At 45.4% G+C, this 26,843-nt stretch overlaps 1 protein-coding gene across 1 annotated transcript in view; it reads right to left on the reverse strand.

The window, feature by feature from the left end:
* CFAP61 (cilia and flagella associated protein 61) overlaps positions 1-26,843 on the reverse strand; it is a 243,973-nt gene that overhangs the window by 39,310 nt on the left and 177,820 nt on the right. The window contains exons 22-25 of the mRNA XM_040247971.1: positions 18,939-19,231; positions 11,677-12,004; positions 10,316-10,407; positions 3,296-3,501 (exon numbers count right to left, since the gene is read on the reverse strand). Of these exons, the coding sequence (XP_040103905.1) occupies positions 3,296-3,501; positions 10,316-10,407; positions 11,677-12,004; positions 18,939-19,231 (919 nt within the window). The remainder of the gene's footprint in view (positions 1-3,295; positions 3,502-10,315; positions 10,408-11,676; positions 12,005-18,938; positions 19,232-26,843) is intronic.

A 26,843-nucleotide genomic window follows, 5' to 3' on the forward strand; every position in this document is an offset into this window, starting at 1 on the left:
AAAAAAAAATCCATGCATGCTAAAAATGCTTAGCAAGACAGTAATAAAAAGAAACTTTTTTATCATGAAAAAAGTATCAACAAAATTATGTATGGCAAATGTCATACACTTAATATTGAAAGCATTCCCTTTAAAATTAAGAATGAGGCAAGGGTGCCATCCATCACTACTTCTATCCCAACTTCTATCATACATCTTAGCCAGTGCAGTAAGACAAGAAAAAGAAAAAAAGCTACAAAGATTGAAAAAGAAGAAACAAACGAAACAGTCACTATTTGCAGATGATATAATTTTTTGTGTGGACAATCTAAAAGAATCTACACGTAAATTATTTGAATGGATGAAGGAGCTTAGCAAATTTGCAGACTACAAGACCATATAAAAAGTTAGCGCATTTCCATAAACCATATAGCAGCAATCAGTAAGAAAATGATACTTACTACAGTGATAAAAACATAAAGAACTTTGGATCATGTGCTGTGCTTAGTCGCGTCTGACTCTTTGAGATTCCATGGATTGCAGCTGCCAGGCTCCTCTGTCCATGGGGATTCTCTAGGCAAGAATACTGGAGTGGGTTGCCATGTCCTCCTCCAGGGGATCTTCCCAACCCAGTGATCAAATCCAGGTCTCCGGCATTGCATGGGGATTCTTTATCAACTGAGCCATCAGGGAAGCCCAAGAATATGGGAGTAGGTAGCCTATCTCTTCTCCAGGGGGATCTTCCTGACCCAGGTATTGAACTGAGGTCTGCTGCATTGCAGGTAGATTCTTTACCAGCTGAGCAAGGAAGTCCACTTTGGATCATATCAAATGAAAATAACACAAGCCATTGATGGAGAAAATAATAAACCTTTATTAAGCTATTTAAAGAGACCCACATAAATCAAAATCTACAGAGTTGACAGTACTGATTGGAACTGTGTGGACCCACTTACATGCATATTTTTTCAATAGTAAACACTATGGTACTACCTAATCCATGCTTGGTTGACCAGAATGCTTGGATGAATCCACTTTCTTCATAAAGGAAGTGAAAAGACAAGCCTCAAAAGAGAAGACGACGTAGGAAGGAAACAAAACAAACCAAGTTTGTATCCAGAATATATAAATGAATACTGGGAGTTAGTAAGAGATGATATCCTGCCCCAAAATGGATAAATGTCATAGACAAGCATTTCCTAGAAACTACCATGAATGGTCACACAAAACAAATGAAAACCACTAAACTGCATTAGAAACCAGGGGTGAGAACACTACAACGCAGGTCAGACAGCTTCCCACACCACCAGGATGGCCAAATGTTCAAGTTGAATGGTGCGGGGGCCTGCCAGGGTTGTGGAGGGCTTTCACAGCCAGCTGAGCAAGTGGAACAGACACCACAACCGTGGGCAACATCTGGGCATCACCTAGTACACCTGAGAGAAGTTCCTGCAAAGAGGTGTGCCCATGACACCAACCGCACCAAACCAGAACCATCTGAACATCCATCAGCCTGCAAATGGACAGATGAGCTTCAGGATGATTTTGTTATCCTGGGAATATCACACAGCAGGGAAAACACACGACCTCCAGCTACACACACGGCCATGGACAAGCTCTCAAACAAGAGCCCCAGATGGAGCATTGACTTTCTTCAGCAGCCACAGAATTGATTCAAAACAGGTAAAACGGATCAGTACATCATTTAGGAAACCACAGATACGTGGTACACCTTTAAAACAAGGCTTGGCCTGCTGCCTGTTTCAGTACGCAGGTTTACTGGGACACAGCCATGTTCACTGGTTTACAGACAGTCCGTGGCGGATTTCACGGCATGGACGCTGACTTGAGTTCTTGGAACGGAAGTCATGTGGCCCCTGAAGCCGGAAGTATTTACCACACTGACCTTTATAGGGAAAGCTGGCTGATTCCTGCTTCCCAAGAAAGAGAGGGAACAATTAACCCAAATCACAGGACAGTGGTGACCACCAAGGAGATGGAGGTGGGTGTGATCAGACTGGTGCTTTGAAGTAGGTTGCATGTGTGCGTGCGTGTGATGTCACTCAGTCGTGTCCGACTCTTTGTGACCCCATGAACTGCAGCCCGCCAGGCTCCTCTGTCCATGGGATTCTCCAGGCAAGAATACTGCAGTGGGTTGCCATGCCCTCCTCCAGGGGATCTTCCTGACGCAGGGATCAAACCCACATCTCTTATATCTCCTGCACTGGCAGGTAGGTTCTTTACCACTAGCGCCACTCGAGAAGCCTCTAAGTAAGGTTATTATCCTTTAAAGTACATACATGCTTTATATACTTTTTGTTTGTTTGTTTCTATGATGTATTCTACAACTTAAAAACATTCTTATAAGAGGGAATGAGGGATTGCTTCTGATGGTTCAGACTCCCCCATGGCTACTGAGGACCCTGGAATTCTATATCTCTGTTTGTTGTCATCTTGTTTTGTGGACAGAGGGAAATTCTCCTAACCTTTCTAAGCAGCAGATTGAGAGTTCTACTCTAAAATTCTAGCCTTCCTAGAGTTATAGGATAAGTTCTCTGAATTGAAAAGACTGGGATCTAGAGCACCCAGTCTGAGTAACCTGCCAGAGCAGAATTCAATGCCTTAGGCAAATGGTCACCCTCCTCTGTTAGAGCATGTGCCCTGAGAAGGTGGCTGGAGTCACAGACACCCTGCCTGCGGTGGTGGGATTCCCACCAGGACCAGGTGCCTCTGCATCCTGCCTCCAAATTGACTTCCTACGTTTCTGATCAGTACTCTTAGCAGCCTGTGGCTTAAGAGAGACTTGAATATCATCTGTGGCGTGGAAGCCGTGCAGGGTTATGTCTGGAACCCAGCCTGCACGTGGCCACAGGGCCATGTGCGGACACACCAAGAGTCCATGCTCTTCTCCTCTGTGGGCTTCTCCATTCTCTGGCTGATGCTGGTGGTCTCACACCCTTCACTGTTGAGAAGCTCTAACTTCTCCAGGTTTTCTCTGGTGGCTCAGATGGTAAAGAATCCATCTGCAATGTGGGAGACCTGGGTTCGATCCCTGGATTGGGAAGATCCCCTGGAGGAAGGCATGGCAACAACTTGAGTATTCTTGCCTGGAGAATCCACAGGGACAGAGGAGCCTGGTGGGCTATAGTCCATAGGGTCGCAAAGAGTCGGACACGACTGAGCAACTGAGCACAGCATAGCTCTCCCGGGGGTTCCCATCAACTTGCTGGTGCATCAGAAAATACCTCTCTCATTCACAAGACACCGACTGCCTGTGTTTGCATTTCCGTTCAGGAGAGCGCAATGCCCAGCTTACCTGTAGAGATCTGGGACCAGCCCATCCTCATACCGAGCGCACAGGTTGTTGAGGGCTTGCTCATGCTGACCAAACAAGCGGATGTAGTTGGAGGCAGGGAAAGGCACTTTGGAAAGGCACGTGATGGTTTCCACCATCCTGTACTTGTTGATGTGGATGCGGAAGTAATTCCCATTCTTCACGCTACCGGTTACTATTTCTGAACCCTGTTGGGGTGGGCATCAGAAAAACTCCATTAGAAACATGTCTGGACTTTGGCAACTTAATCACAGCAGTTTATTTTTCAAATATAACAGGGTATATGTTATTGCTTTGCTTGCTGCAAATCACAGTGGTAGGTATTGACCAAGCTCAACTGAAGGTAAGTGCGTGTCAGAAACCACGCATGTGGACTTAATGACTAAAAGTTCCTCGGGATATTTCACACTGTGACTACCTCACTCCACATTTCTAAATTGGTTGCTAGGTTATGGCCAGTTCTCCATTCTTCAATAACCTCACTCAGCTGGTACGTGGAACTGGGTCTTTTCTCTCCTGTGAGGTATTCTAAGACTGTTAACTTTCTTAATTTTTCACAGTACCACTTTGAGAAAAACTCCTAGTCAAAGGTGGTCAAAAGGAATGACAGTTTTAAAAATTTTACTTGAACAGAGGAAGCAAGGTAAAGGTAAATCTCTGCCAGTTGGGTTTGGGGAGGTTTGACTAGTAGGGTCTGTTTCTATGAAGAAGGTTCAAGCTCCCGGGAAATAAATACACACACAATGTGTGGGCTACTTGTTAGCTGGTAAATTAGGAGAGGTGGAGGTTCTTGGCTTAATGTCTTCTAGAAACTGACTGAAACCACCACGTGAACCCAGGTGACGAGGAAAGACGCCTCTCTGCTGCAGTCATGACTACTTTTTCTATTTCAGCCCCTGGCGGCTACCAACCAAACAGCTGGAGTCACGCTTCCCACCAGCTCCAGCAACAAGCAGAACCTCTGTGGACAAACCTGGGTTTGGCTGGTGGTGGTTGAACCTGCACTTTGGCCCTGGACTCTGAACCCAGGACACAATAATGTTCAGTAAATCTCTCTTGAGAGCATACTGATTTAAGCTTTTGCCCTGAACTTGAGTGTGACATTTAGAAATCCACCACAAGGTGAACTGCAAGGATCCCAAACATTTACTGAGTCCTGGACATCCCCTGGAGACACTGTCTAAACAAGAACACATGGTTTACCTGGATTTTTAAGTAAATTGAAGCAACTGGTGGGTGTTTGGGTATCATGTGGCTAAGCTCTGAGGAGGAACCAGTCAATCATAAAGGGACAAGGTGAGACATAGGGGAGAGTTGACAGGTAAGTCCTGGCCCAGCCCCAAGGATGTGCGGAACAGTAGGGGACAGAACAAACACAGTTTAGAAAAGAGCTGGAGGATGGCACCCCAAGTGAGGTGCACAAAGTCCATCATAATAGAGATGGATGGATACAGAGAGGAAATCTACCTCCATAGCAAAGGGCTGAAAACAACACGCAATGAGGTGTTATCTAACAAAACAATGGTACATCTGCACAATGGGATACACTGTATCCAATAGAAATTATTAGTAAACTGTATTTTATAACAGGGAAATATGTTTCCAGTACATTTTATACTACAGAAGTACAGTATAACAATTTGTAATTTTTATAACTTGCACAGATTCATTCTATTTTCATAAAAATACATGGGATAATTTATTTGCTTTTGTGTCAACATTTTAACAAAATGTTAATGGGGGGTGGCGGGTGCTAAGACTAAAGCTGCTGGTACCAAACTCAAATAGTCTTTAAAGTCTTGTGTTTATCCTTAGAGATGCACATAACAGAAACATTCATCATGCTCTAGCTCTGTGTGTATTTAATTCAGAAATAGCTTTGCTATGATGAGCCAGCAAGTAAAGTTGACCCTTGGAGGCCCCTTTTCACTCAGGGGTGCCTTGGTGAAGGGCATGAGCAGCTGGGGGAGGGGCTGCCCCCTGACCTTGCAGGTAGGGTGCCTGGGGCCCCGGGAGAGGGGGCACTGGCCATAGCTTGCAATAGTTTTGGTGCCAGATTTCCCCAGGGCTCAGTGGAGAGCGGATCCCACAAGGCCTTGGACCCTCCTCTTCATCTTTGAAACTTATTTATGCTGAGTGATTACAGAAAAGCACTTGGGCATCCAAGGGGTATGTCTTGAGATCCACCGACACGGCTACTAATATTTTGGGCTCGGCAAAGACTTTCACTGAATATCCCGCTCTCACAATGGCTCACAAGCACCAGTATTTAGAGGCTGATTCGGGGGATACAGAGCACCTCGGAGCAAGGTTTGCGGTGACTCCATGGGTGGTGTCTTGCACGTTTCCGTGGGGTCCTGGCAGGTTGCTGGTGGAGAATCTGAGTATCATGGGTCCTCCCTCTGAGGTCATCCCATTCAGGAGGGCTAATGAGTCGTCAGCATCATCGTGGGTCTCCTTATTTGGGGGTGAGGCGAGCTGGTCTTATTTTTTTAAATAATTTTTGTTCCTTTATTTGACTTTTGGCTGTACTGGGTCTTCACTGCTGCTCAGGTGTCTCTAGGTGCGGCGAGCAGGGGCCGCTCTTCATTGCGGTGCGCAGGCTTCTCATCGCGGTGGCTTTTCTTGTCGCTGTGCACAGGCCCTAGAGAGCAGGTTCAGTACTTGCTTATGGGCTCAGTTGCCCCCAAGGCATGTGGAAGCTTCCCAGACCAGGGATCGATCCCTTGTCCCCTACATTGGCAGGCGGATTCTTCCCCACTTGGGCCATCAGGGAGGTCCTTTTTTTTTTTTTAAATTTAAAAGTCGAATTACAATCTGTGGGTTGCCTCTGTGTGTCTCAGCCCTTAAAGAGCTCAGAGAGCAGCTGCATGGAGGAAGGAAAGGCCCAGTGGTGCAGAAACAGCTCAGCTTAACTATGGAAGTGACCATGACTATTGTTAATAAGACTTGGCACTGTGATCACATAACTAGGGGGCCATCCTGGGCCTGTGGCATGGAAACAGTTTGCATTGACATGAAAGACAAGTCACCTACAGATGGGTTTCTCAGACACAAGTTACCCCATGGGGCTGGGCAGACTGATCTAAATTTCTTAGGTCATTTCTAGTCACAGCAGATGGGAAAATCCAGTGAAGTCCAGAACACTTTCTGCTTATCCTTAAACGAGGACTTCAGGTGGCTTCCAGCCTGGCTACCCCATGAGGGATTCTGGGGTAACAGTGATAGTTTCACACGCTTTCCAGTTCTTGGGGATATAGTGAGTTTCTTCTTTTAAGTACATGAGTTAATTGTTAGGATATTCAGGCCTTGAATTTAAAATTTTGACAGAGTAACTGGTTCTGATGTGGGTCTTTTTTTTTTGTCTCCCATCTTTTCCTGAATATAATTATTCTTTTGAGCTCCTTTATGATTTTGACAAAGATTGGAACATGCCTCTGGAATTCATGCCAAGTGGAAGACCCAGGGGTAATCAGACTCGGCGTGCTAGAAACCCAGGTTTCAGCCTCCACGATGAACACACAGTTTTAAATTTAGTGGTATCCAAGGCAGGGTTTGTTGTGACAAATTTCTTTATTCCATGGAGGATAAGCCAACCAAGCATGTGGACTGGAATCTGTAGATCAGTTTATTATGTAGACAACTTGGGGACCTCATTCTTCCTTTTGTCGGGCTACCGAGTGAATTACTCAAGCATCTCTTACTTAAATATCCCAAGGAGAGAGTGTTACAAGAGTCTGATGAGGTTCATCTGTACTACAATCGTTGTGAGAACAGTAATTTAGTTTCTCGAGTGAAATACTGCTCCAAGGGTTCCATTCTCCACCCACTGGTGATATTTAGGCAACTGCCTGGCCATTTTGGCAACAATTTTACTTAATCAAATTAATTCCAACCCCAAAAGATTGCCATGGAACCATCCTATATTTTTTTTTTCTTGGTGAATAAAATGGGGGAAAAATCTGTTTAGATCTTTTGTACTAATTAAAAAGGAGGCCCGCCTGGCAACATGGTTAATTACAGTCAGGGTTCCTGCTCAAATACTGTCACAGTACCAGCCAAAGAAGCTATTCAAGTTCTAGTCTTATTAAAACTGTCATTAACTAAAACTTCCTTTGGCGCATTCTCTGACTTTATTCCCACTGGTTCATAAACAAATGATACTACGTGTCAGAAATCACACACCATCCTTGAAGAATCTGGTTCTGTCCAAAATCAAGCCCAGTACTTCCTAGTTTTTGAAACTACTTGGTCCCAGGTATTTATCTACAAAGACCAAAGTGTCTGTTGATCACACTCCAAACTCATCATCCGAGTTGCCTCCTGTTTACATCATTGGTGGCAAACTACACTTTCCAAAGATGGCCCCAATGGTGCCCATCCCACATGCTCTTCTACACTTGACCTTGACTATCTTCCCATTGAGAGATGAACTCTCTGTCCTTTCTCCTTGAATCCCACTGGGCTGTGACTGTTCCAACAGAGGATGTGGGGTAGTGACTGCTATTTGACTTTCAAGGCTGAGTCATAAAAGGCAGTGCAATGTCCAGCTGGCTGGTGGGGACCCTTGCACCTGGGAGTCCTGAGCTTCCATGCAGGCAGTCTCACCACTCAGAGGCCACCAGGCTGTGAGGAAGCCCAGGTGACATGGGCAGCCCAGGTGTGATGCTCTGGCCAGCAATCTCTGTGGCTGAGCTGGGCCAGCCCAGGTCAGTGACAAGCCTTTGGTCAGAGGACCCAGTCACCGGGCTACCCCTAGTCTAAGTCTTCCCAGCTGAGCAGAGGCAAGCTGCTCCCACTGTGTCCTGTCCAAATTCTTAACCCACAGAATCTGAGCACAGTCCAAGGGCTGCTTCATGTTGCTAAGCTTTGTTACAGAGCAATAGAGACTGGAGACCATTGGCTATGGTCCTTACTTTAAGAACATTTTGCATCAGACCACAGATACGGGACAAGCCTAAAAGAATCTTGGAAAGGCCCAAGGGAAATAAGTTTTAAACACATGGCATCTGACCTTTCCTCAGCAGAACCAGGTCTCAGTACTAGAACTGGAACTCAGTACTGGAACTATGATTAACAACATCCACCACTGATGGGGCACCTGTTTTATTCCCTGAAGGGAGTGTTATGTTACATATGATCCCTAATGATCCCAGAAAAGCAGAGGAGTTGATAACTTGCCCAAAGTCCATGGTAAGACAACTGGAACACTGGGATTCTGACTTCCCAAAGAGGGGCCAGAAGCCTAGGAAGTCTGGAGTCTGTTCTCCTGATGGAATTTTCCATCAGTTTCTACTACATCTCACTGGCCAGGACCTGCCATGTGGCTGACCTCATTCTCAAGGAAATCTGGGAAATGTGCTTATTTTAAGTTAGATTGCTAACCTTAAAAAAAAAAAAATTCAGGATGTGAAAATGGGAACGGAAGCAGGCAATCTCCAGTGATTGCCTCACTGATGAAACACAAATGTGACACACCAGGAAGGAAACCCTCAGCTGACAACAGACGCCACTCGGGCCAGACGCCAGATAACCCTACCTGGGGAGCCCCCAACTGGCCAACCACCCTGCGTCCTTGCTTCCTTTTTAGCTACCTTGAAGCCAGGGGAACACTGCCTCCCCGCCACAATCTCCAAGCACACACAGCTTCTGCTTCACCTCTATGGTCTTGCCAGTGTCATTCAGAGCAGCAGGAGCACCAGGGGGTCCAGACAGACATCAGACCCTCAGCAATTCGCCTGTTGTCACCACAGAGGTGACATCGAGAATTATCGATGGATACATCACAGGCTACCTCAGAACTTTGTGGCTTAATGTCCTTCAGGATGTAGCTGGATACATAAACTGGTGGTGCATCCAGACAGCAGAATATATAATTCAGGGCTAAAAAAGAAATGGACTCTCAAGCCATGAAAAGACATGGACGAAACTTAAACACAAACTGTTAAGTGAAAGAAGCTGATTTGAAAAGGTGACACACTGTATGATTCCCACTCTATGATATTCTGAAAAAGGCAAAACTATGGAGACAGTAAAAAAAAGAGGTCACTGGTTGCCAGAAGTTGCAGGGAAGGGAGGGAGGGAAGAACAGGTGGAACAGAAGGGATTTTTTGGGTAGGGACCCTGGTCTGTATAACACCACTATGGTGGACCCATGTCATCATACATTTGTCCAAACTCACAGCATGTACAATACCAAGAGTGAATCATCATGTAAATTGTGGGCTTCTGGTGATGATGCAGCCATGTTGGTTCATCAGTTGTAACAAACATACCCGGTGGTGGGGATGTTGATAATGGGGGCAGTTATGCATGAGAGGCTCAAGAGATGTATGGGAAATCTCTGTACCCTTTTCTCAATTTTGCTGTGAACCTAAAACTGCTCTAAAAAAATAGATGGCTTAAAATGACAATCAACTTTTACAGCCTTAGTGTTTGGGAATCACAGAAGTTGGGACTAGCTTAGCTAGGGGATTCTGGTTCATGGTCTCCTGAAAAATTTGTGGTCAAGATATCAGCCAGGGCTGCATCATCTGAAAGTTGGACTAGGGCTGGAGGACCACTCACACAGATGGCTCCTCACATGACTAGCAAATTGTGGAATGTCCAGGGCAGGAATCCTCAATTCCTTTCCATGTGGACCCCACCAAAGGGCCAACCGGGTGACCGGATGATATGGTAGCAGTGACCCAGGAGGGTGCAAGTTGGAAGCTGTAGGATCTTTCAGGACCTGGCCTCGGAAGGCACACGCTATCATTTATGCAATATCCTGCCGGCCACATACGTCAACCCTGGTCAGTGTGGGTGGGGACCATTCATGGACATGGATACCAAGGGGCAGGAATGAGTAGGGGCCATTTCAGGGGCCAGCTGGTCCATGGCTTTCTGATGCAAGAACCAATACATGACACTAAAAACTGTGGATTAAGAATTTCACCCCCTTCCCCCAGAAACAAAGTGCTATATTTGCAAGTAAAATGAAATTCAGGAAAAAATACTTACAAAATCAGACTGGGCCCTCTGTACCTCCAAAGGGGTTGGAATGGCAGGCTTGGAAACATGCAAGTAATGGTAAGACCCAGGGAGGATGCCTCCTAGTGGAAAAGGCCAGTTTTAGACATTTTATTTCAGTTGGGTGAACAAATGGGTAGCAGGGCTTACATCTACACCACAAGACCACCAGAGACACCTCCTGTGGTGTGTGCTACTCACTTTCCCACCAAAGTGCCTCTCTGAGCAAGGAACACCCTGGGGTTGATAACATTTAATATAAGCAATGTGAATGTGCCATAATAGCACAGTACAGACACCAATCCTCTAAGATGCCTAGGCTGACCCTGTGCATCCGACTTCCCATAACCCATGGCCCTCTAACCCCCACCTACCAAGGCCAACCAAGACTTTGTAAACGTGGCCAAGATGTTCCCTTTCTTTGTCCTCCTTCACTGTGTAACCAACATACTAAGAAAAGTAAATGTTATAAGGAAAGTCAACAAAGTCCTTGTTCAAGGCTTTAGAAAATGTGGATTATGAAACAGTTACTATTTCTAGCTGGCCCCAGAAGCCCAAGCCAGGTCCCACTCTGAGCAGCTTCTGACAACCAGGATTTGTTGTCTTTTTCCATGGCTACCACCTTCCCTAAGGTCTTGTCCAGAGTCAGGAGGAGATCATGACCTCTTGCTGGGCAGATAAACACAAAGACTGGGATGTTGGGCTTCAGCCCCTTTAGACTGATGTTCTGTCTACTGGATTAGGATTCACAGACCCTCCCCCCAGGACTTGGAGTCCGTGGATGATTATGGGGGTTGGCCCATCAATTCTCTGGAAGTACATATACACAATTCTATAAATATGTGCATTTTTCTGACAGAAGGTCCATCTCCCAAATATAAGGAAATTCTGTGTTACTCATGTGATAACCTCCTTAGGAGCCAATAAAACAGAGGGGATTAACATGGACCCAATTTATAGCTGCCAAGAGTTGTGCTTATTATTTCAGACAGCAGACTGAAGCCTGGGAGGCTTGGAAGCTCTCCTGATCTCTCAACTTTCAGTGAGAATAAAAGTTTGGCAAAATGTCAGGGCATCACACCACACACCAGTGGTAAGGAGCCTCTGGGCAGGTTATTGACCATCCCCTAGTCTCAAAGGCCGTATACAAAGAGTGACCATCACAGTTCTGACATGGTAGAATCAGGTCCATCATAAATAGTTAAACATGAGAGAGCCCCCTTCCCCGCATCTCTTTGCAAAGCCACTGATGCACAGCGAAGTCTCCTCACCAAGCCTACAGGAAGTGGGGCTGGCTGGTCCAGATCCAACCAGTGGCTGCAGCAGTGGGATGAGGGTGGCCCTCTACAAACCTTTAATCTTGGCTCCCTTGTACATGGGGATGAGTCGGTCAAGGTCGGCCGGTAGTTCGGTCACAGGCTCCAGAGTCGGATCGAAGAGCTTGAGCATCGCTGCCGCCAGCTGGAAGCCGATCTCTTTGGAATTGAAGTTGCTGTGTGTCCACTCATTCGAGTAGTACCTGTTGGAGAACTTGGTGAGGGGGCCGGCAGCTCTGATGGCTATGTCGTTGGTATGGAAGTTGCTGTCAATCACAAGTCGGCCGTCGTAGACCAGGCATGCATCATTGAAGGCTTTGAACGTTTCATAATCCACTTCCTTCTCGAGGAAGCTGAAGAACATCTACAAAGTGAACAGACACATTATCCCTAGTTATCATTCTTCACTGTACCTTCCCAAGAGGTTGAATCATCTCCATTTTATTATTTGGGGCACACTAGAAAACCTAAATCTACTAAGAGTATGTCCTAATGGTGTGTGTATCTTTCGGATGAAGGACAAATTAATATCACTCAATGTCACTCTTTTTTTTTTTTTAATTGCTTATTTAGATATCCAGCAGTGGATGCCGCATGGTGGAATATCTCCCAAGAAAGCACATCCTCCCCTGTAAGGAGGTTTATGTTCATAGACACCACTTGCCCCTCATTCCAGGACACTCTAAATCACTACTTCTCAGCCTCCTTCCATTTTCCTCTCTGGTGTCTGATACTCATGTCTCCCCAGGTTCCTTCTGGGCATCACCTTGTCCACTCTTGAGTCTTCAGACTGCCCCATTCCTGGCCCTTTAAGCCCAGAAAGTCTGTCCTTGCAGGATACCCCATCCGTCTCTGTACCCTCCAGGTCTGGGCTCCTGCCCTGGGAGGGCAGGTACTGAGTATATACAGGGTACCTGCATGCCCCACCCCCACATTCTCTGCCCAAATTTTAATACTTTCTCATACTCATCTGGAAATCATCTTCTGTATTGATGTTAAGTCATTAAAGCATCTAGTGAAAGTAAAAGGGGAAGTCGCTTAGTAGTGCCCAGCTCTTTGTGACCCTTGGACTATACAGTCCATGCAATTCTCCAGGCCAAAATACTGGAGTAGGTAGTCATTCCCTTCTCCAGGGGATCTTCCTGACCCAGAAATCAAACTAGGATCTCCTGCATTGCAGGTGGATTCTTTACCAGCTGAGCTACCAGGGAAGCCAGTCTAAGTTATTTGTTTTTAGGGCTTCAGTTGTTGTGGAAGAGGCTAAATTGACTCATTTTTATCTTAATTGTTGCTATTCAGTCACTAAGACATGTCCCATGCTTTGCAACCCCATGGACTGTAGCATGCCAGGCTCCCCTGTCCCTTACCATCTCCCAGACTTTGCTCAAATTTATGTCCATTGAGCCAGTGATGCTATCTAACCATCTTATCCTCTGTTGCTCCCTTCTCTTGCTCTTTCCCAGCATCAGGGTCTTTTCCAGTGAGTTGGCTTTTTGCATCAGGTGGCCAAAGTATTGGGGTTTCCGCTTCAGCATCAATCCTTCCAATGAATATTCAGGGTTGATTTCCTTTAAGATGGACTGGTTTGATCTCCTTGCAGTCCAAGGAACTCTTAAGAGTCTCCAGCACCACAATTCAAAAGCATCCGTTCTTTAGCACTTGGCTTTCTTTATGGTCCAACACTCAAATCCATACATGACTACTGGAAAAACCATAGCTTTAACTATATAGATGTTTGTAGGTAAAGTCTAGGTCTGTGATAGCTTTTCTTCCAAAGAGCAAGTGTCTTCTAATTTCATGGCTGCAGTCATCATCTGCAGTGATTTAGGAGCCCAAGAAAAGAAAATCTGTCACTGCTTCCACTTTTCCCCCTTCTATTTGCCATGAATCTTAGGTTTGTTTTTTTTTTAATGTTGAGTTTCAAGATAGCTTTTCCACTCTCCTCTTTCACTCTCCTCAAGAGGCTCTTTAGTTCCTCTTTACTTTTACCATTAGAGTGGTATCATCTACATATCTGAGGCTGTTGATATTTCTCCTGGCAATCTTGATTCCAGTTTGTGATTCATCCAGCCCGGCATGTCACATGATGTATTCTGCATAGAAGTTAAATAAGCTGAGCCATTCCACACCCCTTCTCCATCCAAGAGTGGTGCGTGAATGAGGAGGGAAGCAGGAATGAGCCTGCAACAGCCACTAATCACAGGTGACTACATATATTTAAATCAAAATTAATTAGGTACTTCCCTAGTGGTCTAGTTTCCCTGCTGGCTCAGCTGGTAAAGCATCTGCCTGCAATGTGGGAGATCCAGGTTTGATCCCTGGGTAGGGAAGATCCCCTGGAGAAGGGAATGGCAACCCACTCCAGTATTCTTGCCTAGAAAATTCCATGGACAAAGGAGCCTGGCAGGCTATAGTCCATGGGGTCACAAAGAGTCAGACATGACTGAGTGACTAACACTTTCACTTTCCCTAGCGGTCCAGTGGTTAAGACTCTGAGCTCCCATTGCTGGCAGCCCCGGTTTGATCCTTGGTCAGGGAACTAGATCCTGCATGCCACAAATAAAGATCCCACAAGCTGCAAACAAGACCTGGCAGAGCCAAATAAATAAATATCTTTAAAATAAATAAATCTAAATTAATTAAAAGTAAGTAAAATTGAAAATCCAGACCCTCAGTTGTGGCCTATTTCAAACGCCCAAAAGCTACAGGTGGCAGCGGCTGCCATGCTGACCACACAAGTATGGACCATTTCTACCATCACAGGAAGTTCTACTGGACAGCACTTGACTCGAGTCCACCATCCCTGTGATATCCTTTCTTCTTCCTGAGGGAACCAGCAAGGAGTCTTCCCTTTTACCTGTCTTTGTTCACTTGGACATCTAATCCTCTCCCAATTACTCCCATTCAGGTAGCCTCTTTCTCTCTAATCTGTTATAAAATTCTTTCTGCTTTTAACCTTACTCAGTGACCACGGGAAAATATATTTCTCTGAGTCCCTCACTCTGAGTCTGTCTCTCTGCTCCTCTTTTCTTTTTAGCCTCCACTCCTTTCCCATCTATATAGAAACAGACTTCTCACCCATAGAAAAATACAGAGAGATATTTGAATTGAAATTATATGTGCAAGACAGGACCATTAATGCTCAGAATTCTCCTTCAACATCCCCACAAAGTTCTTCTACTTGCTCAGTTTATCTCCTAGTTAAACCTACCTCTTATTAAAGTGAAAGTGAAGTCGTTCAGTCGTGTCCCACTCTTTGTGACCCCATGGACTGTAGCCCACCAGGCTCCTCCATCCATTTTCCAGGCAAGAGTACTGGAGTGGGTTGCCATTTCCTTCTCCAGGGGATCTTCCCAACCCAGGGATCGAACCCAGGTCTCTGGCATTGCAGGCAGAGGCTTTTACCATCTGAGCCACCAGGGAAGCCTCCAATTTTTATTAAGGGGCACATTAAATATACTAGCCCTTGTTTTCCTGGGTTTGGAAGATTATCAGCACTTCTACTGAAATCGTGTTATTTTATACCGTTTTGGCGTAGGCATTCAGAACATGGTTACATTGGAGACACAGGAGTTGGTGGAATGGACCGATTGCTGGAACAGCAAATCCAGCACTGTCCCCGGGAACACAAGTTCTGAGTCACGGATCTCTCATATCTCTCAGACACAATTCATGTTCTCCTATAAAGCCAACTGAATATTACATCTTGGCTGAAAATATGGAGTATTAGAAGAAACATCTGCTTTAAATGCCTCGGTAAATAATGCCCTAAGGTTCTACCTTAAGGAACTAGGAAAAGAAAGGCACGGTAAAGCCAAAGCAAGCAGAAAAAAAGAAAATAATTGTTAAGGGCATAAATCAATGAGAGAGAAAACTGACAGACAACAGAGACAATTAACAAACTCAGAAGCTGGTGCTTTGGGGGAAAAAAATCAATACAATTGACAAACGTCTAGCTAGACAGAGAACTTTAGACAGGTCTTCGCCTCGTCTTCATTTCTGGTGGTAGCTGCCTATTTGTGCTATTCAGAATCTGATGGCGGCTACCTTCACTCTCTACTTTCGTCAGCACACAGGCTTCTTCCTGTGGGCTTCCTCTCTGCCATCACATCTTTCTCTCTAATCACCAGACTTAGGACCCACCCCAATCCTTCTCTTTGCTTGACAGCAACCACTAAGATCCTATTTCCAAGTAAGGTCACGTTCAGGTCCCGAGGCTTAGGACGTAGCTCTCCAGGGGACACAGTTCAAACCATGACCCCACAACCACAGTGGAGATGTGAATATACTTGTTCCCATCAAAGGCTTGGAGAAGGGAATGGCAACCGACTCCAGTATTCTTGCCTGGAAAACCCCATGGACAGAAGAGCCTGGAGGGCTATAGTCCACGGGGTTGCATAGAGTCAGACACGACTGAGTGACTCACTTTCACTTTTGTCAAAAGTCTCCTAGTACCCTGACAGAGACGCTACTCAACGCTGATGATCAGAGGGATAAATACCCTGATCTTTCCCTTCTTTAGGCTTCTAATCCCCAGCTGGTACCTGTGCTATGCTAAGTCAATCAGTCGTGTCTGAGTCTTTGTGACCCCATGGAGCATAGCCTGCCAGGCTCCTCTGTCCATGGGATTCTCCAGGCAAGAAGACTGGAGTGGGTTGCCATGCCCTCCTCCAGGGGATTTTCCCGACCCAGTGATAGAACCTACATCTTTTACATCTCCTGCATTGGTAGGTGGGTTCTTTACCACTAGTGCCAGCTGGGAATCTCCAGCTGGTACTTACTGTTGGCCAAACACAGATGAGAGTTGCGGGGGGGTGGGGGTGGGCAGAAACACACCTGGGAGGGTCCCCTGCAGAGGCCACTGCTCGCAGTACAGAGCAGAGCAGCAGGGGAGCAGGAGACAGGACCCAAAGACAGTGGGCCATGGTCTGACTCATTACTTTAGGGGGAAGTCTGGGCAGGAAGGCATGCTGGATCAGGGTGGTTGAGAGTATCTGCAAGGTGTCTTTGCCTTGACTCTAGTTCTGACCAGTAGGAGAGTGAAGGCTGGTGGGAGCTGCTATAGACCCTGTATTCAGTCAGACACTTGGGGAAGGTTTTCTTGTCCCTGTGCTCCCTAGGCAGGGTGTGTACTCACCCCCAGAATTCCCCCAGGGTACACTTGGTACACCTCTTCCAGGATCATCATTTGGGGAGGAAACTTCCGATGAGAAGATCTTGATTTTTCCTCTCTTAAATAGGTATTGTGACATACATATGTAGATGGTGTCACTTTTCTATTAAAATACTATGAACTTTTTCTTTTTCACTGCTATATCCCTCATACTTAGGACCGAGCTTGAGACCTAGTAGGTGTCCAGGAAATCTCTGCAGAGTGAAGGAAGGAATGAATGTTCTTGAGGAGCAGAATGCAGAATCCCCTGGGTTATCAGAATGCAATGAGAGGTGGTAGGGAAGCTCCTCTGGCACACAGTGTGCCTTGAGCTCCTCCTGTCTAGGTTCTGGAGGAGGAGGGTCACGGCACCCACCTGTAAGAGCACTGGGGTGAGAAGCCCTGACTTAGGCTAACCAGCCCATACTGCCAGGTAATGGACCCCCATGAGCCTCCACAGGCCTCCCCCAGGTGGTCTTCCCACCAGAGGCTGCTGGTATCCTTCATCCCAACCCCCAACACACCCTTGACCCCCTTAACTCCAGCCCTAATGCTGACTGCAGCCCCCTCCCTGAGGGGTCTCCTGCTTCTCTGGCACATCGACTGGCTCCTTCCCCTCTTCCTCCTGGCTTCTGCTTGTCTCCTGAATAGGCTGTGAGCTGAGCTGTTCTAAGTCCCTGTTCCACGGGGAAAGACCCACTGTAGCTGTTTCCAGAATCTTAGGAGGTCCACACGGCATGCACTTTGAGGCCCTGTTAGCCTGGGTGAGATCTTAAGCTGATGGGGAGTCTCCGTGTTCTGTCTGTAAAGTGGGGGTGCTTCCTGTGACAGAGCTGTTGTGAAGAAGGGACTTCCCCAAGTATCTGACTGTCCCACCAGCCTTCAACTCGCCTACTAGGTCAGAACTAGGATCAAGGCAAAGACACCTTGCAGATACTCTGAATGCAGATACTCAGAATGCACTGCAAGAGGGCAGCACAGCACCTGGGACTTGCTCACAGTGGGGCCGGTTGGTCAGTCTCTCAGTCATGGCCGACTCTTCGCAACCCCATGGACTGCAGCACACCAGGCTTCCCTGTTCATCACCAACTCCTGGAGTTTGCTCAAACTCATGTCCACTGAGTTAGTGATGCCATCTCCTTCTCTGTCGTCCCCCTTCTCCTCCTGCCTTCAATCCTTCCCAGCAACAGGGTCTTTTCTAATAAGTCAGCTCTTCGCATCAGGTGGCTGAGGTATGGGAGCTGGCAGTCCTCAAATCCTGACACTCCATCCACAGATAGGAGGGGGGTCCAGTTCCCCTTCCTTTGCATGTGGGCTGCCTCAGTGAACTGCCTGCAGGACTCAGAAGGATGCTGCTTGACGTATGAGGCTGGGTCATGGAAGGAGGGATGCTGTTGCTGTTTCTATCATCTCTGTGTCTGTCTCTATCTCTGGATCTCTGTGTCTGTCTCTATCTCTGTTTCTATCTCTCTGTCTGTATCTCTTCTGTCTCCATCTGTCTGTTTCTATCTCTGGATCTCTGTGTCTGTCTCTATCTCTGTTTCTATCTCTGTCTGTATCTCTGGCTCCCTGTCTGTCTGTTTCTGTCTCCATCTGTCTGCTTCTATCTCTGGCTCTCTGGCTCTGTCTCTGTCTGTCTCTATCTCTCTGTTTCTCTCTATCTCTGTCTCTCTCTGTCCCTCTGGATCCTCTCTGCCTCTGTCCCAGTGCTTTTGGAACCAGTCACCATGCTGAGGAGAAGCTCAGTCCCATGGAGGGGCCGTCTGTGATTGTTCTGATCAGCATCTCACCTGAGCCTGATCTGACACCAGCAGCCAGACAAGCAGGTGGACACACCTTCTAGATGGTTCCAGCCCCACCCAGTCCCCTTTCATCCTCAGGAAAGACTTCTAGGGATTTCTGCCTGATGAGCCGGCTCCCACCCAGGGACCATGAGAGAGACGCAAGGATGACTACTGTTGGTTTAGGTCACTCAGTTTGGGCGGCTCATTAAGTGGCAACAGAAACTCTGAAAGTTTGCAGGGGCTGGAGAGGGGTGGCAGGGAAACTGACTATAAGTTCATCAGCCACCACCTTTCAGACCCCAAGTCCCCCAAAGCTGGTAGCTCTCCCAAGGTGGTGAGTGAGGTTCCGGTGACCTACTTACGGAGCAGGGGAGCTGGAAGGGCTTGGTGGGCGTGGTGAAGCTGGCGGTGTGGATGGGGTCCGAGTACAGCCCGTTGTTCCACTGAGCCAGCAGTGCGTCCCGGTACACATTCACCCCTGCGGCTTGCAGGGCATCCTCTATCGCGCCCTCCACTGTGCAGTCGTTGATGCAGGTGATGATGGATGTGGGTGGGTGCTGTACCAGGTGGATGCAGGAGCCCCTGACCCCCAGGTTCAAGAGGGTCTCCACAGTGGTGTATGTGTCAATTGAGTTCCCATAGATGATGACGTTCCCTAGAAAAGGGGGCAAATTGCTAAGATACATAGCTTAAAAAAAAACACCAATAACCTTATTAGTCAAGTGCTAATAATGCTGAATTACTCCCTCCAACTCTCTCATTTTTTTCAGCTGTGGGAAGCCAGTGGTGTTACCTAGCAACGGCAACCAAGATAATTTAGCAAAGAATGGACACACAACATCCCACAAAGTAGTCAAGTACTTTTAACACACAAGTAGGATATTCATTTATGTTCCTATAATTTGAAAGTTGAAATTATGCTAAATGAAATGGTTAAGAATAAAACCTTTTATCTTGCTTTTGTCCCCTACTCGCTATACTTATTAAGGGGGAAAAATGGCAAAAGTTTGCAATAAATGCAAGTTTTTCTTGAGTCATGAAAAGGACCATGGTTAAAAAAAATAGTCATGTGCATGATGGTATGGACATTTTAATATTTAATTGTTGAATTGTGTTGATTTCAAGGACACTTTTTTTTGAGAACTAAAGACTAGAACATTCTGCTTTGCAACAGATAATTTTATAAAGATTCAAATCCTGAGTTTTACAATTTAATGTGTTAAGACCTAGCGAGAGATTGATGGGTATTCTTTTGGTGAGGAAAAATAAAATCATAAAATAATCTTGAAAGATTTCTATTGTGTGAGAGCATTTTGATGATACAATTTATTTATATTTCTTAAAAATAATGAATCCCAGGGATGGGGGAACCTGGTAGACTGCCATCTGTGGGGTCGCACAGAGTCGGACACGACTGAAGCGACTTAGCAGCAGCAGCAGCAGCAAGAGAGAACACAGTCTTAAAAAGTATGGGGAGGGAGGTGGGAGGGGGGTTCAGGATTGGGAACTCATGTACACCCGTGGCGGATTCATGTTGATGTATGGCAAAACCAATACAGTATTGTAAAGTAAAATAAAGTAAAATTTAAAAAATAATAAACTTTTTTAAAAAAGTAAAAAAAAAAATTACAGAAGCAATTACATATGCTCTTCTGATAATGATATAAATTTTAAGACCAATGATCCTATTCTATGAGTGAAATGTATTATGTCCTATTCATATGCTATTTTTGACATGGAATTGGCATTATTACCCCTTCACAAAGAAAGAAACTGCTGTGGACTCACATTTCAGGCAAGCTATAACAATTTTATCACAAAACTTTACCTCTCTTTTTCTTTCTATTTGTGAAATGATATGAAGAGGAATTTTAAGAGACAAAATAAATGGCAAGTGTATTTACTCAATTTTGTGGAATAAATTATGCAAAAATTAAATTGAAAGGAGGTATAATGGCTTATCTTACTTGCCTAGAAGAAAAGGAACTTGCTTAGAAGAAAAGGAACTGGAATCACTTTCAGGCATTTTTCAGAGCTTCAGAGCTTCTACGAAATCTTTGCCTACTTCCTTTTTTCAAACACGGATGGCCAATGGGGAAAGAAGCCAGGGGCAGGGCCCCTCCTCCCTGCCATCCCTAGGACATTCTGATCTGGGGGCTCTGATCGCCTCCCTGTTCAGACTCACTAGTGTGATATTCCTGAGTAAGCTGCATTTTCCTTGGCTGAAAGAGCCAACATTTTGTTTAAATTATTGAGGTACCCACCTGCTGCAAAACGTGGCTCCTAGAGGTCTGACACAACAAAGAAGTAGCCCACCAGGAGAGCCAAAACTTGAACCTCACATTGTCCAAATTTGAGGGCCTCTGTCCCTTCTTTCAAATATGCATGTGAAAACAACGTTCATTTTCCGTGAAACAGATTAAGTGGTTAGGCCTCATGCAACTCAGAGTTTCATTATTTTCCCAGTTTCTCCTTCATGTGGGCTTTTAGCAACTATTCTGCTTTTTCATTACAGGCTCATAGAAGCCCCAGCAATGCCAGGCTGCTGGGGTCACTAGAGGGCTGTATGTTTAGCCAGGGCTGCCCACAGATTATAGGCAGTTGGAGAGTCTGAGGACTTCAAAAGATAATACGTTTCATGAAACCTCTTGTATTTAAAGTAGATGTATGTGTGTGTATATATATATGCTAACTTCTAAATAGTTATCTTTTAGTTTGTCTTTTAATGTAATTTGAAACACCTCCCCCAAACATGAGACTTTGATTATTTTAACTGTCAGCTATTGTCACAATAATGCTGTGTAACAAGCTACCCTCAAACTCAATGCCAAAGAAACAATAAGCCTGTGGCAGGTCAGCTCACAGGTCTGCAGGCTGACAAATGTTGGCTGCTATGGCTCCAAGCTATGGTTGGTGTCAAGTCAGTACCACCATGCTTCTCTCAGACTCTTTGGACCAATAGCAACCTGAGACATATTCTCTTTTGGGAGCTGTGCAGGAGGGCAGGCATGACTGCTCAGGCACTTTCCAAGGCTCTCCTGGCAACAGCCACTAACGTTCCCTTGACCAAATCAAGTCAAGTGGCAAACCCATGCCCAAGGGGGTGAAGCACACTCTTTCCACAGCAGGGATGTGTATGTATGTGTATTCATTGAATAACATTCCAAAATCATAATTACACTGGGCACACTACTCTGTGTGCCTATGCCTACATGAGGCCTATGTGATGACATCTAAAATTTTCATCTAAACATGTTTTACTGATCATTTATTTACATTGTCCCATCCCACAAAACAGAGTAGAATCCCATTATAATTTTCCACTACCTAAATAACAAGTCACAGGTCAAATCACATCCCTCCATGAATATCACAAAACCCGATGTTATGAAGTCAGCCTGTTATTCTTTGCCAGTTCAGTGCTTCAGCTTTTAAGCATTCCTACTCCAGGGTGGGAGGCGGGGAGAGGACTATTCTTTCCGTTATCTTCGTGCAGTTGTGACTTATTTCTGCATCATTTCCAACTTTTACTTTGCAAAAAACTTTTAAGATTCAATTCCTGTTTATCTCACGACTCTGATATACCAGGCCCAAAGTAGGCATTTTTAATATACAAGCCCTTATTATTATTACTATCAGTAACAATAACAGAATTGTTATCAATAACATTGGCTTCAGGCAAACGCCTGTAACTTTTTCATAAGCTAAAAGTAAAAATATAAGTATGAAGACAATTCATAGGAGAAGCAAAGTCTTATATTTTGGGGAATCCCCAAGGACGGGGGAGCCTGGTGGGCTGCCATCTATGGGTCACACAGAGTCGGATCCGACTGAAGTGACTTAGCAGCAGCAGCAGCTAGGAAAAAAAACCCAGCAGTAAAGAGTTTGATTGTTAATGTATTCATTTCACGACAAATCAATCTAGGTAAAAATACTACTGCTTATATTTATCAGAATAATTTTACTTGCATGGATGAGGTGGAACTAGAACTTTTAAAACCTACTTATTTCTTTTTCCTTTTTTGGCCATGCCACATGGCTTGTAGGCTCTTAGTTCCCTGACAAAGGATTGAACCTACACTCCTTGCAGTGGAAAACGAGGAGTCCCAACACAGGACCACCAGGGAAGTCCTGGAACCAGGGCCCTTAAAGCCCCTTGGGCTGGGCTGTGGCTGTGGTCGTGTCTGGGCCCCAGTAGAGGATCCAGCCTCCAGCCAGGTGAGGCTTCCAAGGATCAAAGGTCGTCTCTATCTGCCTTCCTTGCATCACTTCCCCAGTGATGGGTGGACTGCAGGCTCACCCAGCCCACCTTGGGGCTCCACACAGAGCCTCTCTATAACAGGTAGGACAATATGCTTCCTGGCCAGATGCATGGAAGAGTGTTTAGGCTTTATCAGCTTGCTGACCCGAGACTAAGCATTCCTTCTGGGTCCTCTCAATGTTTACTGCAGGACACCCTCACTCTGGCCAGGTTTTCCTACTGTGCACTTCTACCTGCTGTTCACTACGAAGTTGGCACCACAAGAAAGACTGAACCAAAAATAAAAAGAAAAAAGAAAGATTGAACCAGCTACAGGATGGATTGTATACTTGAGATCTGTAAGACAGAAACATGTTAGATCTGGCTACTGGGTTTCTCTTCCAGCCCACAAAATCCTACCCAGTTCTAAATGTAACCCAAATTCTGTGTGCCTCCAACACAACAGTATAGAGTAACACCCCTAGTGTGTTGGTTCTCACTTAAACCCAGGACCAAGGATATTTTCCAGGGAGGTGAGCCCCTTGTATGACTACCGTACTGCGAACTGTTGGGTGGATCTGGGGCTGAATCAGGGAGGCCAGATGGAGGGGGAAACAACTGGAGAAAGAAAGGGAGGGGGAGGAGTGAAATAGATTTTATCATCTCTGGCTGAGTTAGAAGCAAGAAAGGGTTTAAAAGTAGGTGAATGAGGGACTTGCCTGGAAGTTCAATGGTTAAGACTCTGTTATATAGCAGGGGGCACGGGTTGGGTGGAGGAAATCATGCTGCATGCATGCGTGTGTGCCAAGTCTCTTCAGTCGTGTTCCACTCTTTGCGACCCTGTGGACTCTTCTGTCCATGGGATTCTCCAGGCAAGAATACTGGAGTGGGTTGCCATGCCACCCTCCAGGGGATCTTTCTGATCCAGGGATCGAACCCATGTCTTTTATGCCTCCTGCATTGGCAGGCAGGTCCTTCACCACTAGCGCCACCTGGGAAGCCCTCATGCCTCATTGCGGGGCCAAATAAAGAAACAAATAAACGTAGTTGAAACAAAGTGGTTGTGGGGTGGGCGTGGGGCTGGGGAAACGGCCATAAATAACAGCAGTGAAAACAGCTTTGTAAGGGTAACACTGAGTCTGCCAGTGTGTCTGAGCCTGAGAGGGCCAGGTGGGGTGGCTGGGGTCCCCCTGGTGCAAAACACCCTGGTGGCTGTTGGGGTGATGTGGGAAGCAGCCCCAGGGTATGCGGTACCCCCAGCATCTGTCATCTACAGCGGGCTTCAGAGGTAAGAAAACACCAGGTCATTAAAGATTCATCCAGCTCGTGCAGTTCTACTACTTCGGTGCTGTGTAACTCACAGAGTGTTTGCAAATATTTAGAAGGAGATGCATTCGTGTATGTTCTTTGGAAGTGCCCCTGCATGTACGGAAGAAATAGAGTGGAAAAGCTTAGGATGTCCCCCTGGATATCAGTTATATGCTAAGAGATCTGCTCATTGTCTTCTTTGCAGCTCAGTTTATTGAATAGATAAGAAACAGCCAGTCTTTGCACTTGATTTGATGGCTGACAGAGGAGAAATGGCAGGCGGTCCTACTTGGAAATGGCAAATGGTAACCAAAGGTTAAAACAGACTGGGTGATTTTCAAGGAAGGGTGATGGAATAGAACTGCAGCAATTTTCATGGGAGGCTGATCTCTGTTGTCCCTTTTAGGGGATAAATTATGCATTAGGGAGATTACAGAGCTGAATCAGGAGGCAGGGTAAGGGGGACAGAGGGGTAGTTAAAAAAAAAGAAAGAAAGACAACCCTGGAAAGCCCCTGTAATTAAAGTTGGCTGGAAACAGCACCCAGTCTCTCTCTCATGCCCACCTGCAGTGACTTTTGGGACCGAATGTGCAAGGGAGCTTCCAAAGGTAAGAGGGGCTTCCTGTGGCAGTGACAGCCCAGCTGGGGAGGAGGAGGGGACATGGTGACTCCTATCACCACTCCAGTGAGCTGTCACTTCTCCACCTGAGGCTGAAAAAGCACTAAGACCTGCTGTTTGAAATGTTGCCATGAATGGAGAGGTGATGTTTTTGCTACTCTCTTGTTTGATGCTATAAATGAACACACAAGCAACTCTGATTGTGTGACCAGCAAAACAAGGCAAATACACCCAAGATACAGAGATGGGAGGATTCTCCAGGAAGAAAATCATCCCTTGGAAAGAACAGTGAAGGAATTTCTGATCTGAAGTTCTGGCCAGGAAATCACCTCTCAAGACGATAGGAAATAAATTTAGGAATTATGTACACAAATATTAATAAGAATTTTTCTTTGTATTAAATGCATTTTTAAGGCCAGAGGAAACAAGAGTTATACATTAATTTCTGTACTTTAAATGACTTCTATGCATGTATATTTACATATTCCATTGTATTTTGATGAAGAATTATAATTCCTTTTCCACATCAAAAGAAACAGAATGATTATGACCACAACAGACCCAGGAGAAAAGTTTAATTATGCTCTCTAGAAAACTGAGCACAGAGAGGTTAAGTGACAAGCTCCAGGTCACATAGCATAGCCGTAGATGGTTCAGCAGGATTCAGACCTGCTAGGTCTGATTTGAGAACCAGGAAGGCATGGCAACCCACTCCAGCATTCTTGCCTGGAGAATCCCATGGACAGAGAAGTCTGGCGGGTTATAGTCTGTGGGGTCGCAAAGAGTCAGACACAACTGAAGTGAATTAGCACAACGCACGCTCATACCACTACACTGTATTTGCAGATGGATATAAAACTTGTTCTAAATACCTATTTTATATATATATATTTGACTAATGAGGTGTTGGAGAAGACTCTTGAGGGTCCCTCGGACTGCAAGGAGATCAAATCAGTCCATCCTGAAGGAAATCAGTCCTGAATATTCACTGGAAGGACTGATGCTGAAGCTGAAACTCCATTACTTTGGCCACCTGATGTGACAAACTGACTCATTGGAAAAGACTCTGATGCTGGGAAAGACTGAAGGCGGGAGAAGAAGGAGATGACAGAAGATGAGATGGTTGGATGGCATCACTAACTCGAAGGACATGAGTTTGAGCAAGCTCCGGGAGTTGGTGATGGACAGGGAAACCTGGCGTGCTACAGTCCATGGGGTTGCAAAGAGTCAGACATGACTGAGCGACTGAACTGAACTGATATAACACATTCCTAAAAAAACCCCTCTAATTGGCATTTTATCTGTATAATTAACTTTTGGAAATAACTAGATAATGAAAGAATTTTCATAGATATCAAAGAATATTTATAAATTATGAAATAAACACTCATTTGAAAAACATTTTATGTCTGTGAATAGACCAGAGAATACACTTTTTATTTTTCATAAGTTAAAGCATAAAATTTCCATGACCCAAGCCTGACCTGTCCCATGTTGCTCTGCCAAATGAAAAAGGAAGAATATATTAGATATAGCATAACAAGGGCTTTGTTCGGTGATTCATGCACTGGAATTTTAATGTTATACTTTTCTTACAAACATGCTTTTAATAAGGCAGTAAACTGTATTTAGCTAAAGATGAAAATAATTGATCCATTTCGGGCCATTAAGGCGGTGGATTTTTTTGTACTTTACTTTCATCCTACTTTTCATTTTCATGGAAAGTACAGAGGTAATAGCAGTTGAATTTCAATTAGTTTCAATTAATGCCATAAACTGTTATAATGTATTAGGTTGCTGGGTTCTATCTGAACCCCCGCCCCGCCAGCTAAACCCCCGGGTTTTGTTTGCTGTTGAAAGCCAGTGATGTCAGCTCTTCTCCAGGATGCTGGAGCAGTTCTAATAGTTTAGGATAATTTACATCTATAAACCCATCCAACTCCAGAGCCCCTGAAACAATTTCCTTCAGACTGGACTCATTCCATCACAGAACAACTGTTTCTCCTTTGGAAGCAGAGGGAGGCATGATAAAACAGAGCCGGGGGTTGGAGGGGGGAGACTGGTGATACTTTGGGGGAGATGTTTGTGCATTTCCAAAGG

The sequence above is a fragment of the Oryx dammah genome, unplaced genomic scaffold, assembly GCF_014754425.2.
Source record: "Oryx dammah isolate SB20612 unplaced genomic scaffold, SCBI_Odam_1.1 HiC_scaffold_10, whole genome shotgun sequence".
In the NCBI taxonomy this organism is placed as follows: Eukaryota; Metazoa; Chordata; class Mammalia; order Artiodactyla; family Bovidae; genus Oryx; species Oryx dammah.